Below are 12,855 nucleotides of genomic sequence, written 5' to 3' on the forward strand. Positions count from 1 at the left end.
TGATGTTTTTCAAACAACAGAGCTAAAACACTCCTAATCAAAGGAACCATGCATCCTGCAAAATGTCACACACCAGAGGGATAGAGGAAATAACTCTGGTCAGGTTACGTGGTTTCTTGGTGCATATGGCTTAGAATATATGCAGACACTTGAAGAAGCCTTCTACCCACAAATTCTCACAGGGTAAACTGATAATCTATTGTAGAGACAAATTTTCTGAGATAATTCCCATTAATTCTTTGGAACTTGGGACTATCTTGGATAGTTTCCAAGTATAGGACTCCCAGCTCTGCCCCCACACCTGGATGCATTGAACTAAGACTTTTAACGGCTCATTAGGGGGAACTTGGGGGTATTTAGGAGAAACAAATTGGGGGAAAAACAAATATTTATGAGCTAAATAATTATCCGAGAGAGCAACAAAGGGAGACAAAACAAATGCATCAACCCTCGTAAAGGTTTGTGGTTTGGTGTTTTGTGTTTTGTTTTCCCCCTCCACCTGGAATTCAGAAACCTGGGACTCCCTGGCTATTCTGCCTTAGAGGAGAGCGACTGGTGTGGGACAGGCGAAGAGAGAAGCTGGGAAGTTGCGCGTTCACGCTTCACCAGCAGTCCTAGGGAGGCAGGGAGGACCTGTGCCAAAGTATGGGCTTTATAACCAGCGCCTGCCTCAACTTGCAGCTCTAGCATCCCCTCACACCCTCCTGAGCAGCCTAGCCTTCCCCTCTGGCTTGCACCCCCAGACCAGCCCCTGCTCAGTGTCTTGTACTTCCTGCCCTCCACCGCAACGAGTCATGTCTTCCCGCAGCCGAGTGGCCGTGGTGACCGGGAGTAACAAGGGGATCGGCTTCGCCATCGTGCGCGATCTGTGCAAGAAATTCTCCGGGGACGTGATTCTCACCGCCAGGAACCCGACCCTGGGCCAGGAGGCTGTGAAGAAGCTGAAGGAGGAGGGACTGAACCCTCTTTTCCACCAGCTGGATATCAGTGACTTGCAGAGCATTCGGACCCTGCGGGAATTTCTCCAGGAGCGGTACGGAGGTCTGGATGTTCTGGTCAGCAATGCTGGAATAGCCTTCAAAGGTAGGAGACGGGACAATGACACTGTGCGTGTAAGTGAAAATCACTAAAACTGATTGTGCTGACTGCCAAATACAGAACTCCTCACTCCAGGGGAAAAGGTCTTTGGGGTGCATAACAGCTACAGGTTGTTAATGCTCTTCTATTGTTCAGGCGTATCCAACTCTTCGTAGGCGTGTGCACCACGCTGTCCCTGGGGTTTTCTTAGCAAAAATACTGAAGTGGTTTGCCATTTCCTGGAGAAACGATGGATTACGGCAAACACAAGTCAAGTGACTTGCCAAAGTCACACAGCTAGTAAGCGTCTGGGACTGAATTTGAACTCGGGTCTTCCCGATTCCAGGCTCCACACTCTATCTACTGAACCATCTATTTGACCCTACTTCGCCAAATTTCTTTCCATCATTTTGTTTATATCTCCTATTGACCTACTGGTGTAGGTGTTGTAGCCTTCTAAGACAGTGTTGGCACCTGAGCAGGGGCAGTTTCTTTTGTGTGTGTTATATCCCTAGTGATTTTGTTTGCACATAGTTTCTTCAGGAAATGCTGCTTGAATTCAAGTTGTTGCATATTTGTACTTGACAAAGCAGCTTGATGCAACTCTCAGGTTTCTGAATTTTACCAGGTGTCAAATGCCCTGGAGGTTTCTGGTTAGGTAACCTTACTGTATCCCTCCAAGTACGGCTCCTTATACCCATGCTTTCTCTGAGATGTTTAAACCTCAACCAAAACTTTCAAACTTGATTATGTAATGCACCAGCTACTCTGGGCATTTTGTTGAATTTTTCATTTATCCTTCAACTCTAAGTGTCCCAGGGGATAGAGCACAGGGCCTGGAGTCAGGAAGATCTGGATTCAGCTATAGCTTCAGACACTTACTACCTGTGTGACCTTGGGCAAATCACTTGACCTCTGGTTACCTCGGGCTGCTCCACTGTGATATGGATATAATCAAAGCATGTATCAGGAAGCATTGTTGGGAGTATCAAATGAGATAATATTTGGAAAGTGTCTATCACATAGTAGGAGCTATACTTACCTCATCCCCTTTAAAATTATGTGAATTTCTTTGCTTTAGAAATAGAAACATTCGGTTCCATTACTGTTTAACTTGCTCTTCATTTTCTAACCTTTCTTCCCCTCCCCGTCCTTTCTTTTTAGAGGCTGATACCACACCTTTTCCTATGCAAGCTGAGGTGACTATGCAACTCAACTTTTTTGGCACCAGAGCTATATCTGCAAAATTACTGCCTCTGATTAAACCACAAGGTAAATTCAGTATTTGGAATACAAAGTACTAACCTTGTTTATACAAAGAGGAAAGATCTAGAATTATCAAACATTTAATACAAAAAAATATGATTTCTGGCTCCAATTTTAACTACGTTGCCTTGTTTGACTATCCCAGTTTTTCTGGGCCTTCATTCTAACAGTTATAAAGAAGAAGCAATTAGATTTCATAATCTCTAATGCTACTCCTAACTCTGTTTCTAGGATACATCCGTTCCACCATTTTACTTCAGGGATACTGGGAATTGTTTAGTTACATGAGTCATATCTATGACCAAATATGACTTAGCAAAAAAAAGGAGAGGAGGAGAATAAAAAATGCTTTTGTGTCAAGACCCCCTCCACCAACATAAGATAGAGAATTCAGGAATAGTTTTTTTCCGCCATAAAGACCTGAAAAATAATTTATTCTGAAAGGAGATAAATTTCATTTTAAATTCTTTGGAAAATCCAGCTTGGGACACCTTGAACACCTTCAAAGGAAATTTTTTCCCCCTGAATGAGATCTCCTGGTTTGTTAAGGAAACTGCCATCATCCATCCTACCACCAGAGTCTTAAATACATCACTTGTTTTTTTATGTAGTGAATTGGGGGAAGCCTGCTTCAAGTCCAAAGATTACCAGGAGGAAAGAGAATAGTGTTTGACATCGAAGTCACACTCATCAGAAAAGCCCACTCACCTTTCAGCCCTTCAAGTATTTTGGTATATACTTTAAGTAAAGTAAGCACACAATTAGACAAAGAGCAATTTTCTTTAAAAATATGTAAAAGGAAAAAAATATTGATCATTAGAATAAGGCAACTATTGAAGTATAATGTAAGCATTTAAGGTAGCTGGTCTCCATTCAGATAAGACAATCTTTGAAGTAAGAAGTGCTTTAATATCTTGAAGATTTGTCTTTACCTGGATGACAGAGCATTAATGTACAGATTACTTCTTCCTGGAGGCCAGTGATATTTGAGATAATCAGAGGGTTTCATTTTCTAATTTTCCAGAGAGAGAGCCAAATAGTCAGAATAGCCATAGGCCAAAAGGTATAGTAGCAAACTACACAGGTTGCCAGGGGTGTGTAGGGCTATGCTAGAGTCAGCTTGAACCCAAGCTGATTGTTAAATTTCATTCATAAACATTTACACCTCAGAAATCAGCAAATGTTACAAATCAGAGCTTGATTTATTGTGGATTTTCTAGACTTAAGAAAGTGATGGAGAAAATGTTGATAATGTAGATAGACCTCAGAGTGTGTCCTGTGTACATCCCATACACACACTGCCACACACACAACATTGAACTGGTTCCTTCCCTATTCCTAGACCTTTTATAGCTGCTATATCACACTGCTAATTCACTTAGTAAACTTGTCATCCTCTAAAATCCCAGATTTTTTCAGAACAACTATTATATAAAAATGCCTCCCCAGTCATGAATTTCATCTTATTAGATTCAGCCCAGCACCCTAGCCTGCCATCATCCTTCTCTTGGGTATCAACTGCCTGTTAGTTATCTCTGTTCCATCATTTCAATGTAAAAAGTCATCCCCCTATGTAATATAGACAGAAACTAAATAAAAGTTCTCTCTTGTCACTTATGTTTCTAAACGAAAGTCTCATTCCTTCTTTGATCTTCCTTTTTCTTAGTTAAACTAGAAAAAACATTTTTCATTCTTAGCTTCCCTCACCTGGTTCCAGGTCATTCTGAGCTTTAAGCATTGACGACAGTTTTTTGAGAGTCATCTTCTGTATATTTCTTTTCAAAATCTAATTTGATTAGTGAGTTCCCTGTGTATTCACATTGGTCTTTGAAGAGGAATTCCATTTTTTCCTACTCATTAGAATTGTGTCCCAATTGTGTCTTCAGAACTTCATTCTAGAGCATCTCTTATGTCTCCTAAGCTGACTTTTCTTAAACTACCTTAGTCCATGGAATACTACGTTTTTTGAGTTCCAGATTTTCTCCCTCCCTCCCCCCCCCCCCACTCTTTGAAACAGGCTTTCCCAAGAGCTACATCAGACTATATTCTCTTTAAACAGGGTATTAAAAACCTAAATAGTTTATTATTTTTACAAAAATACCTTTGTATACTTAAATTTTTATTTTAGTCTATCCCAGAGTATGGTTATCTAAGGATAATTGTAACAAAAATGAAATTTCTGATTCCTTTTCTTATCCATCCTCTATGTAACACTATAGGCTGACCCACTAATCCACCTTGCACCAGTGTCATTCATTCAACAGATTTTTTTTCCCTTTTAACACCTATGTTAGGTACAATGAGAAGGACAGTACTCCTGAATTGTCTGTCCAAGATAGAGATATAGAGATTTATATACTGTCAGGCCCTGAGTTAAACAGGAGGAAAAGAGCAGGCTGGAATGCGTTTGAGAAATTGGAGAGCTCCTTTAATGACCACAAGCTTCCCATGAAAGCAGAGGCCCAGTTTCTAATACCAATATTTTACCATTGTTGCAGTATGGCAGTAAGTCATACAATATCGAAATCTCTAAAGAATTAAAAATTTATCACTCCATGGAAGGCAGTAAAGAGGCTCCTGATGAGTATTAGCAGTTTGTAACATAAACCAATGAGAAACTCCAGAGAATGGTAAAAGAGCACCTATGGCATAAGGAAAGAAGATGGGCTTGTCACATGGTGAGAGCAAGGGAGGACAGTTAAACAGCCAGAGTGATGTCAAGAGAAAGTGAGGACAGTTTCTGGAACAATCTGGAGGCACCCCCCCACTTCAGACATATGGGAGGACATGAATCAGGATGATGTGGGGTTTGGCTGGGGTGTTTGCTGGAGAGAACTTCTGATACACTTGGATCACACATCCATTTCACACATTGCTAGCAAACCCATGATCTCATCCATTTGAGTATGACTTCCAGCATTATAGATGGTGATCCATTTATGCCTTCTCGTTTTGTGTGTTTCTTGTTGGTTACAGCATTTTAAAAAATTAAATGCCTTTATTTTCTTCCTGGAATACAAAGAATAACATTTAAAAAAACAAACAAAGACTTCATGGCTACTACCAAGGTACCACCGTTGAACTAGTGGCTTCTAATTCACATTCCATGGGATAACTTTGGCATTATGATACCTCCACAGATTGGTTCAGAGGCTAGATTATTCTTCCTGTACAGAATCCCAGCCAAACCATGGAAAGGCAGTTATGAAAGCTGCATGATTTGGCTGGAATTCTCTACAGGGGGAATAATCTAGCCTCTGAACTACCAGTTCTACCAGGTAGAGCTTCATACTCCACTAGTGAGAAGCCCCCAAGTATAAGTAAATGTTTTTATAGGCCATCATAAGGACTTTCACGGGAGGGGGGGGTACCTTCTCTCATTTCTATTCAGTATCATCTATTTATTTTTAGACATGTGATAGCTGTCAGTCAAGAGGTTCATATTTGCTTATTGCCATTTTAAAGACATATGCAAAGATATCTGAATAGGGCTAGTGCCTATGAGGTATTTGGATTGATTTCATGATTTTATATCATGAAATTTATATCACATCATTTTATATTATTTTGGAAATTTCCTCTCATTGTATCAGAAGTGTTTAATTAAACATTGGTCAAATATTGATAGGCAGGTCTAATTCTTCCACACAACATTAGCATCATATACACAAATTTAGCATTGTACCTGACACATAGAAAACACTTTATGGTTTTTTTCATTCATTTCATTTATTATTCCTTTGCAAAATGATTTTTTTAATTTTTTCTTTTTTTTATTTTTATTTTTAGTTTACAACACATGGTTCTACATAATTTTGAGTTCCAGATTTTCTTCCCTCCCTCCCCCCTCCCTCCCCAAGACGGCATGGAATCTCATATAACTACCACATATAACTTCGCAGTGAATTAATTTATACACTAGTCAAGTTGTGGAGAAGAATTATGACCCATGGAATGAATCATGAGAAAGAAGAAACAGAACCAAAAACAACCACCCAAAAACAAAAACAAAAGAAAAGAAAAAAAGGGGGGAGAAAAAGGCGAGCATGAAGTGTGCCTCAATCTGCGTTCATACTTCATAGTTCTTTCTCTGGATGTAGATAGCATTCTCCATCATGAGTCCTTTGGAGTTGTCTTTGTACCTTGTGTTGCTGAGAAGAGTGAAGTCTGTCAGGGTTGGTCCTCACAGAATCCCTATATGTGTGGTTGTGTATAATGTTCTGGCTCTGCTCTGCTCACTCAGCATTATGTCGTGTAGGTTTTTCCAGGTTGTTATGAAGTCCGTATCATCCCCATTTCTTATGGCACAATAGTATTCCATTGCCTTCATATACCACAGCTTGTTCAGCCATTCCCCAATTGATGGGCATCCCTTTGATTTCCAATTCTTAGCTACCACAAAAAGAGCCACTATAAATATTTTTGTACATATGGTTTCTTTTCCTGCTTGTGTGATTTCTTTGGGATACAACCCTAGAAGTGGCATTGCTGGGTCAAAGGGTATGAACATTTTTATGGCCCTTTGGGCGTAGTTCCAAATTACTCTCCAAAATGGCTGGATCATCTCACAACTCCACCAGCAATGTAACAATGTTCCAATTTTCCCACATCCTCTCCAGCATTTATCATTTTCCTGTTTTGTTATTTTAGCCAATCTGACAGGAGAGATGTGGTATCTAAGAGTTGTTTTGATTTGCACTTCTCTAATCAGTAGTGATTTTGAGCATTTTTTCATATGCCTATAGATAGCTTTAATTTCTTCCTCTGAAAACTGCCTGTTCATATCCTTTGACCATTTCTCAATTGGGGAATGGCTTGTATTCCTATATATTTGGCTCAGTTCCCTGTATATTTTAGAAATGAGACCTTTATCAGAGATACTAGTTGTAAAGATTTTCTCCCAATTTTCTGTTTCCCTCCTAATTTTTGTTGCATTGACTTTTTTTGCACAAAACCCTTTCAATTTAACATAATCAAAATTATCCATTTTGCATTTTGTAATGCTCTCTATCTCTTGTTGGGTCATGAATTCTTTTCTTTTCCATAAATCTGATAAGTAAACTATTCCTTGCTCTCCCAAATTACTTATAGTATCAGCTTTTACTCCTAAATCATGAACCCAGTTTGACTCTATTTTGGTATATGGTGTAAGATGTTGGACTATGCCTAGTTTCTGCCCTACCATTTTCCAATTTTCCCAACTGTTTTTGTGAAATAGTGAATTATTAGCCCAGAAGCTGGCCTCTTTGGGTTTATCAAAGAGTAGATTGCTATAGTTGTTGACTTCTCTATCTTGTATTCCTATCCTATTCCACTGATCCACACCTCTGTTTCTTAGCCAGTACCAGGTAGTTTTGATGACTGCTGCTCTGCAGTACAGTTTAATATCTGATATGGCTAGGCCACCTTCTCTAGTATTTCTTTTCATTAATACCCTAGATATTCTAGACCTCTTGTTTTTCAAGATGAATTTTGTTATAATTTTGTCCAGCTCAGTAAAATAATTTTTTGGTAGTTCAATTGGTATGGCACTGAATAGATAGATTAATTTAGGTAAAATTGTCATTTTTATTATGTTAGCTCAGCCTAACCATGAGCAACTGATATTTTTCCATTTATTTAGATCTGACTTTATTCATGTGAAAAGTGTTTCATAGTTATGTTCATTTAGGCCCTGGGTTTGTCTTGGCAAATAGACTCCCAAATATTTTATAGTGTCTACAGTAACTTTGAATGGAATTTCTCTTTCTATCTCTTGCTGTTGGGCTTTGTCAGTAATGTATAGGAATGCTGAGGATTTATGTGGGTTTATTTTATATCCTGTAACTTTGCTAAAGTTGTTTATTATTTCAAGTAGTTTTTTACTTGATTCTCTAGGATTCTCTAAATAAATCATCATATCATCTGCAAAAAGTGATAATTTAGTTTCTTCTTTTCCTATTCTAATTCCTTCACTTTCTTTTTCTTCTCTTATTGCTACAGCTAACGTATCTAGTACCAAATTGAATAGTAGGAGTGATAATGGACATCCTTGTTTCACCCCTGATCTTGTTGGGAATGCATCCAGCTTATCCCCATTACAAATAATGCTTGTTGATGGTTTTAGGTAGATGCTATTTATAATTTTAAGGAAAGTTCCATTTATTCCTATGCTTTCTAGTGTTTTTAATAGGAATGGGTGTTGTATTTTGTCAAAGGTTTTTTCTGCGTCTATTGAGATGATCATATGGTTTCTGCTCATTTTGTTGTGTGGACAAACCATAGTTCCCCATCCTACCAAAATGAAGAGTTGCATCCTCAACTGTTAAAAATGTACATGCATCTCACAATGTCATGAAAATTAATGACAATATAAACTCTGAATTCTTTCAAAGAATAGTTTGTAAGAACAATATGCCAAAGGATGTTTCTATATGTTTTATTGCAGGTAGAGTGGTGAATGTCTCTAGCATTGTGAGTGTACGTTCTCTTAAAAACTGCAGCCCAGAACTTCAGCAGAAGTTTCGAAGTGACACAATCACAGAAGAAGAGTTGGTGGGGCTCATGAACAAGTTTGTGGAAGATGCAAAGAAGGGAGTGCATGAGAAGGAAGGTTGGCCCAACACTGCTTATGGAGTGTCCAAGATTGGAGTCACTGTCTTGTCGAGAATCCATGCCAGGCAACTGAATGAGCAGAGGAAAGGTGATAATATTCTTCTGAATGCGTGCTGCCCAGGATGGGTGAGAACTGACATGGCAGGACCCAAAGCTACCAAAAGTACAGAAGAAGGAGCTGAAACCCCAGTTTATTTGGCTCTTTTACCCCCAGGTGTTACAGAACCTAATGGCCAATTTGTATCAGAAAAAAGGGTTGAAAAATGGTAAACTTAATTTGTGAATCCATTCTAGTAATACTTGAGAGTCACACATCTGGGATTTGATTTAAAAGTGCATTTAGAAAGAAATAAAAGTACATTTTTCCCTTCACTAATTGTCACAGCTAATTCCTATAAGGTGTTCTCTTTGAGTTGCCTACTAATTATGTTAGAGATTTTGTAATGACTGGCATTTGTAATGACAACACTTGCAATACAAGAAAAACATGCAAAATTCAGATTGTCAAAATAGAATAAAAAGTTTTCAAAAAATTACCAACATATTAAATACTCTGAAATTTTAGTCATTCCTAACCAAGTTTTACATGCAGAATTTGCTTCATCACAGAAATGGGTGATGCATGCAGGTTCCTTATGCTGGGGAAATGCCAGTATAATAAGTCAATACCACAAGGTCCAGGGGGGACACTTGGCCTTTGGGCATTTGCTGGGCCATTCATTATAGGCTATCAGAGTGATCGTCAAGTAAAATACCATCTGATGCCGTACTGGAAGTTACATCCATTACAAAGCTTCCTTCTATGAGAATGCAGTTGCCTTATAATTACCAAGATCCTTTGTACATTTTAGGATCTTTTCACTAGTATTAATACATCTTGGCAGATTACTCAATTAAGCATACTCCTTAACAAATGTTCGTGTTCAATAAACATACAGAATTAAATGTATTTCTCCATTGGGAGAAATTGTAGCTCAAAGGCAAATAGGGAAATGAAGCTGAATCCGCATAGTGGAAAGAGGAGAGGATTTGTAAGCAGAATCTGGGTTTGAATCCCAGGTCTGCTACTTACTATGTGACCTTGTGTGAGTCTTTGGACTTTCTCTGAACCTTAGCAACTAACTCTCAGCCTAAACAGGATTCTGAGTGAACCACAAGATCCAATGACATCCTACCTATACAACATCAAGTTAGCAGCTATTTAAAAGTTAAGCTGTAGTTGGGAGGCAAAAGAAAATTATGACTTTGCATGGCTTTTATGGGCCTGTTCTGTTTTCATCTTTTTTTTCTGTTTAATCCTGGAGTTTTATACCAGGGTTGCTAAACCAAGATCATGCCCTCAGTCACAGACATTATGTTTTTTACTGTTAACTAAAGCATTTAATGTGCTCAATTAAGGGGATACTGCCCCTTTCAACAGAAAAGAAAATAACCCCACAATAATTTCAGTGAGATTGGTTTTTGCTTGTTTGTTTTTTACAGGGGGCCTTCCTGATATTTTTTATGGAGAATAGGTCTTTGGGTTTCTTGCAGGGTGGAGATGGGGCCGGGAGATACACTTCACAGGTTGATATTTTGGGATGAACAAATACTTTTACCCTGAAGTCAGAGGACACAGGTGATGAATTGTTGAGCTTGTGTTAACCTTCATAAAGCTGCTTCTCTAGCCCTTCCCATTGGTGCTAGATAAGTGACCTAAATCCAATTCAGTTATCAGTGGAGCCACTCAGGGCTATTATTATTATTGCTTCAATTTGTCCCCCCGTAAAGTATCTGGTTAATACTTTGCAGTTCTGTTACAACCACTCTGAACCTCATTCAGTGTGGGGAAGAGCAGTCAACCATCCCCAATGCTCTGGGGAATGTCAAAGGCCAGGACCTACCATGAGTTGAAATGGCAGGCTCTCCATGGCACAGCCTGAGACTGCCAAAGAGCAGGGGAAGTCTCCTGGTAAAAATGTCCCCACTCAGGGAGAAGTAAGAAGAAGGAGCTGGATTCAGCAGAGCCAGAAGTGAGTCCACCTAACCTATTCCCAGCTGCTAGTCTCCCTTGACTCACTGAATTGTTCCTGTTGTCTTCTGGGACCTTTTAGTATTACACATCCAATCCTGATATGGTCATCAAATCCCAGGACTGACACTGCACCCCACAATTGGCTCCAGAATAATTTCAGTGGGATTGTTTTCTTTACAGGAGGCCTTCCTCTGATCTTGTATGGGGAATAGGTCCTTTGGTTTTTTTACTTAAGGGTGCATATCATAAGTTGGTATTCTGAGATTAACAACTATTGTTGCCCTGAAGTCAAAAGACACAGGTAATGATTTTTTGAGCTTGGCACCTTAAGTAGCAAAATATATTAGCTGAGGATCAGGAATACCTTGAACAGCTAAAATGTTGTCTACCTCTTTAGAGTTAGAAGAAGGGTTTTAGTTTGGTGCAAGTGAGGGAAAAGGGAGACTCCTAGACGTCAATAGAACAAGGTAGCAAGATAAGTGCTGTGAGCCAGTAAACACATGTTTGGCTACCATGGTCCCAGCCCCCAGGATGCATATATGGCCCAAGAAACTGGGCATTACTACCCCCATCTCCACCTCAGCCTCTTGTTGGTGCAGTTAACAGTCCGATTCCCTGTTGAAAAACAATTCCTTCCGGAAAAGGAAATGAAGTCAAGGCAAGAAAAAGAAAGAGAAGGGCATGAAAAATAAGCTCTTATAGAAAAGGAAAGGACAGGACAGAATAGGACAAGAAAGGAAGGACAGGGAAAAGAGAGGAAGGAAAAAGGAGGAAAAGTATTTCAGTAATCTCATAGGCAACAGTATGTAATCATTCCCACTCTTAAGTAGCTGGAATTAAAATCCTGGGAGAACCAGATTGGATTTAACCATCTTGTTTCCCAGATCATGATTTTATTGATTTAGATTAAATTAGGAGGCTATACATTAAGAATAAATAAATACCAAGTCAATTTTCTCAAAACATTTGGTATGTGGATAACGTATCACACATAAGAAAAATGTTAGATTTTTAGTTATTTCTGGTGGGTTGTTTCTAAGGATGTATTATGTTTTCTAGAGTGTACTGAAGGATTCTTCCTATAGACACCAATCTGAAATGGAACTGGAGCTTGAAACTGGCTTCTGGATTGATTTCTTCGAGCAATGGAATTGGGCTTCTGGCTAAATTACTCTTTGTTGTGAGCCTGTCTCTTTTGGAATATTATATTCCAATTTGTTTCTTCATTCTGGTGACTGCTAAATCTTGAATGATCCTGACTGTGGCTCCTTGGTAAATGAATATATTTATTCTACGTACAGCATTTTTTTTTTTCTGTCCTCTGGAAGCTCTGGATTTTGGCTGTAATGTACTTTGGAGTTTTCTTTTGTGTTTCTTTAAGAAGATGACTGGTTTATTCTTTCTATTTTCATTTTGCTCTCCAATTCTAAGTGATCTGAACAGTATTATGATTTTTTGAAAAATATTGTCTATGATTTTTTTGGTCATAGATTTTATGTGATCCTTAAATTTTCTTCTTTATCACTTTCCCAGGTCAGTTATTTTTGCTGAGATAACCTTGCATTTACTTCTATTTTAGTAGTTCTTTGGCTTTGTCTTAATATTTCTTGTCTTATGGAGTTATTAATTTCTGTACGGGTCATTCCAATTTTCAAGAAGTCTATTGCTTAGCTAAGGTTCTGTACTTCTTCCAAACCACTAATTCTATGTCCAATTCATTCATCTGTAGCTCTCAATTCATGTCTAACTTATTCCTCTAGTCCTTTCATCTCATTTATAAAAACATTTTTAAACTCTTGTTCCATCTCTTCCAGAAATTCTAGTTAAACTTGAACCCAACCTATATTTTTCTTTAAGGCTTTGCTTTTGAATGTTTCAGAGTAATTTGTCTTCCTCTGGTTTTG

General features: G+C 38.6%; 1 protein-coding gene across 1 annotated transcript; it reads left to right on the forward strand.

Annotated features, from left to right (window-relative positions):
• The first annotated feature begins 746 nt into the window (after positions 1–746).
• Positions 747–9,231, forward strand: LOC118838898 (carbonyl reductase [NADPH] 1-like). The gene is made up of 3 exons (XM_036746276.1): positions 747–1,083; positions 2,242–2,349; positions 8,771–9,231. The coding sequence occupies exons 1-3, from the start codon at positions 795–797 to the stop codon at positions 9,205–9,207; spliced, it is 834 nt and encodes a 277-aa protein (XP_036602171.1). The 5' UTR covers positions 747–794; the 3' UTR covers positions 9,208–9,231.
• The last annotated feature ends 3,624 nt before the right edge of the window (positions 9,232–12,855 follow it).

The sequence above is a fragment of the Trichosurus vulpecula genome, chromosome 2 (genome assembly GCF_011100635.1).
Source record: "Trichosurus vulpecula isolate mTriVul1 chromosome 2, mTriVul1.pri, whole genome shotgun sequence".
Classification (NCBI taxonomy): domain Eukaryota; kingdom Metazoa; phylum Chordata; class Mammalia; order Diprotodontia; family Phalangeridae; genus Trichosurus; species Trichosurus vulpecula.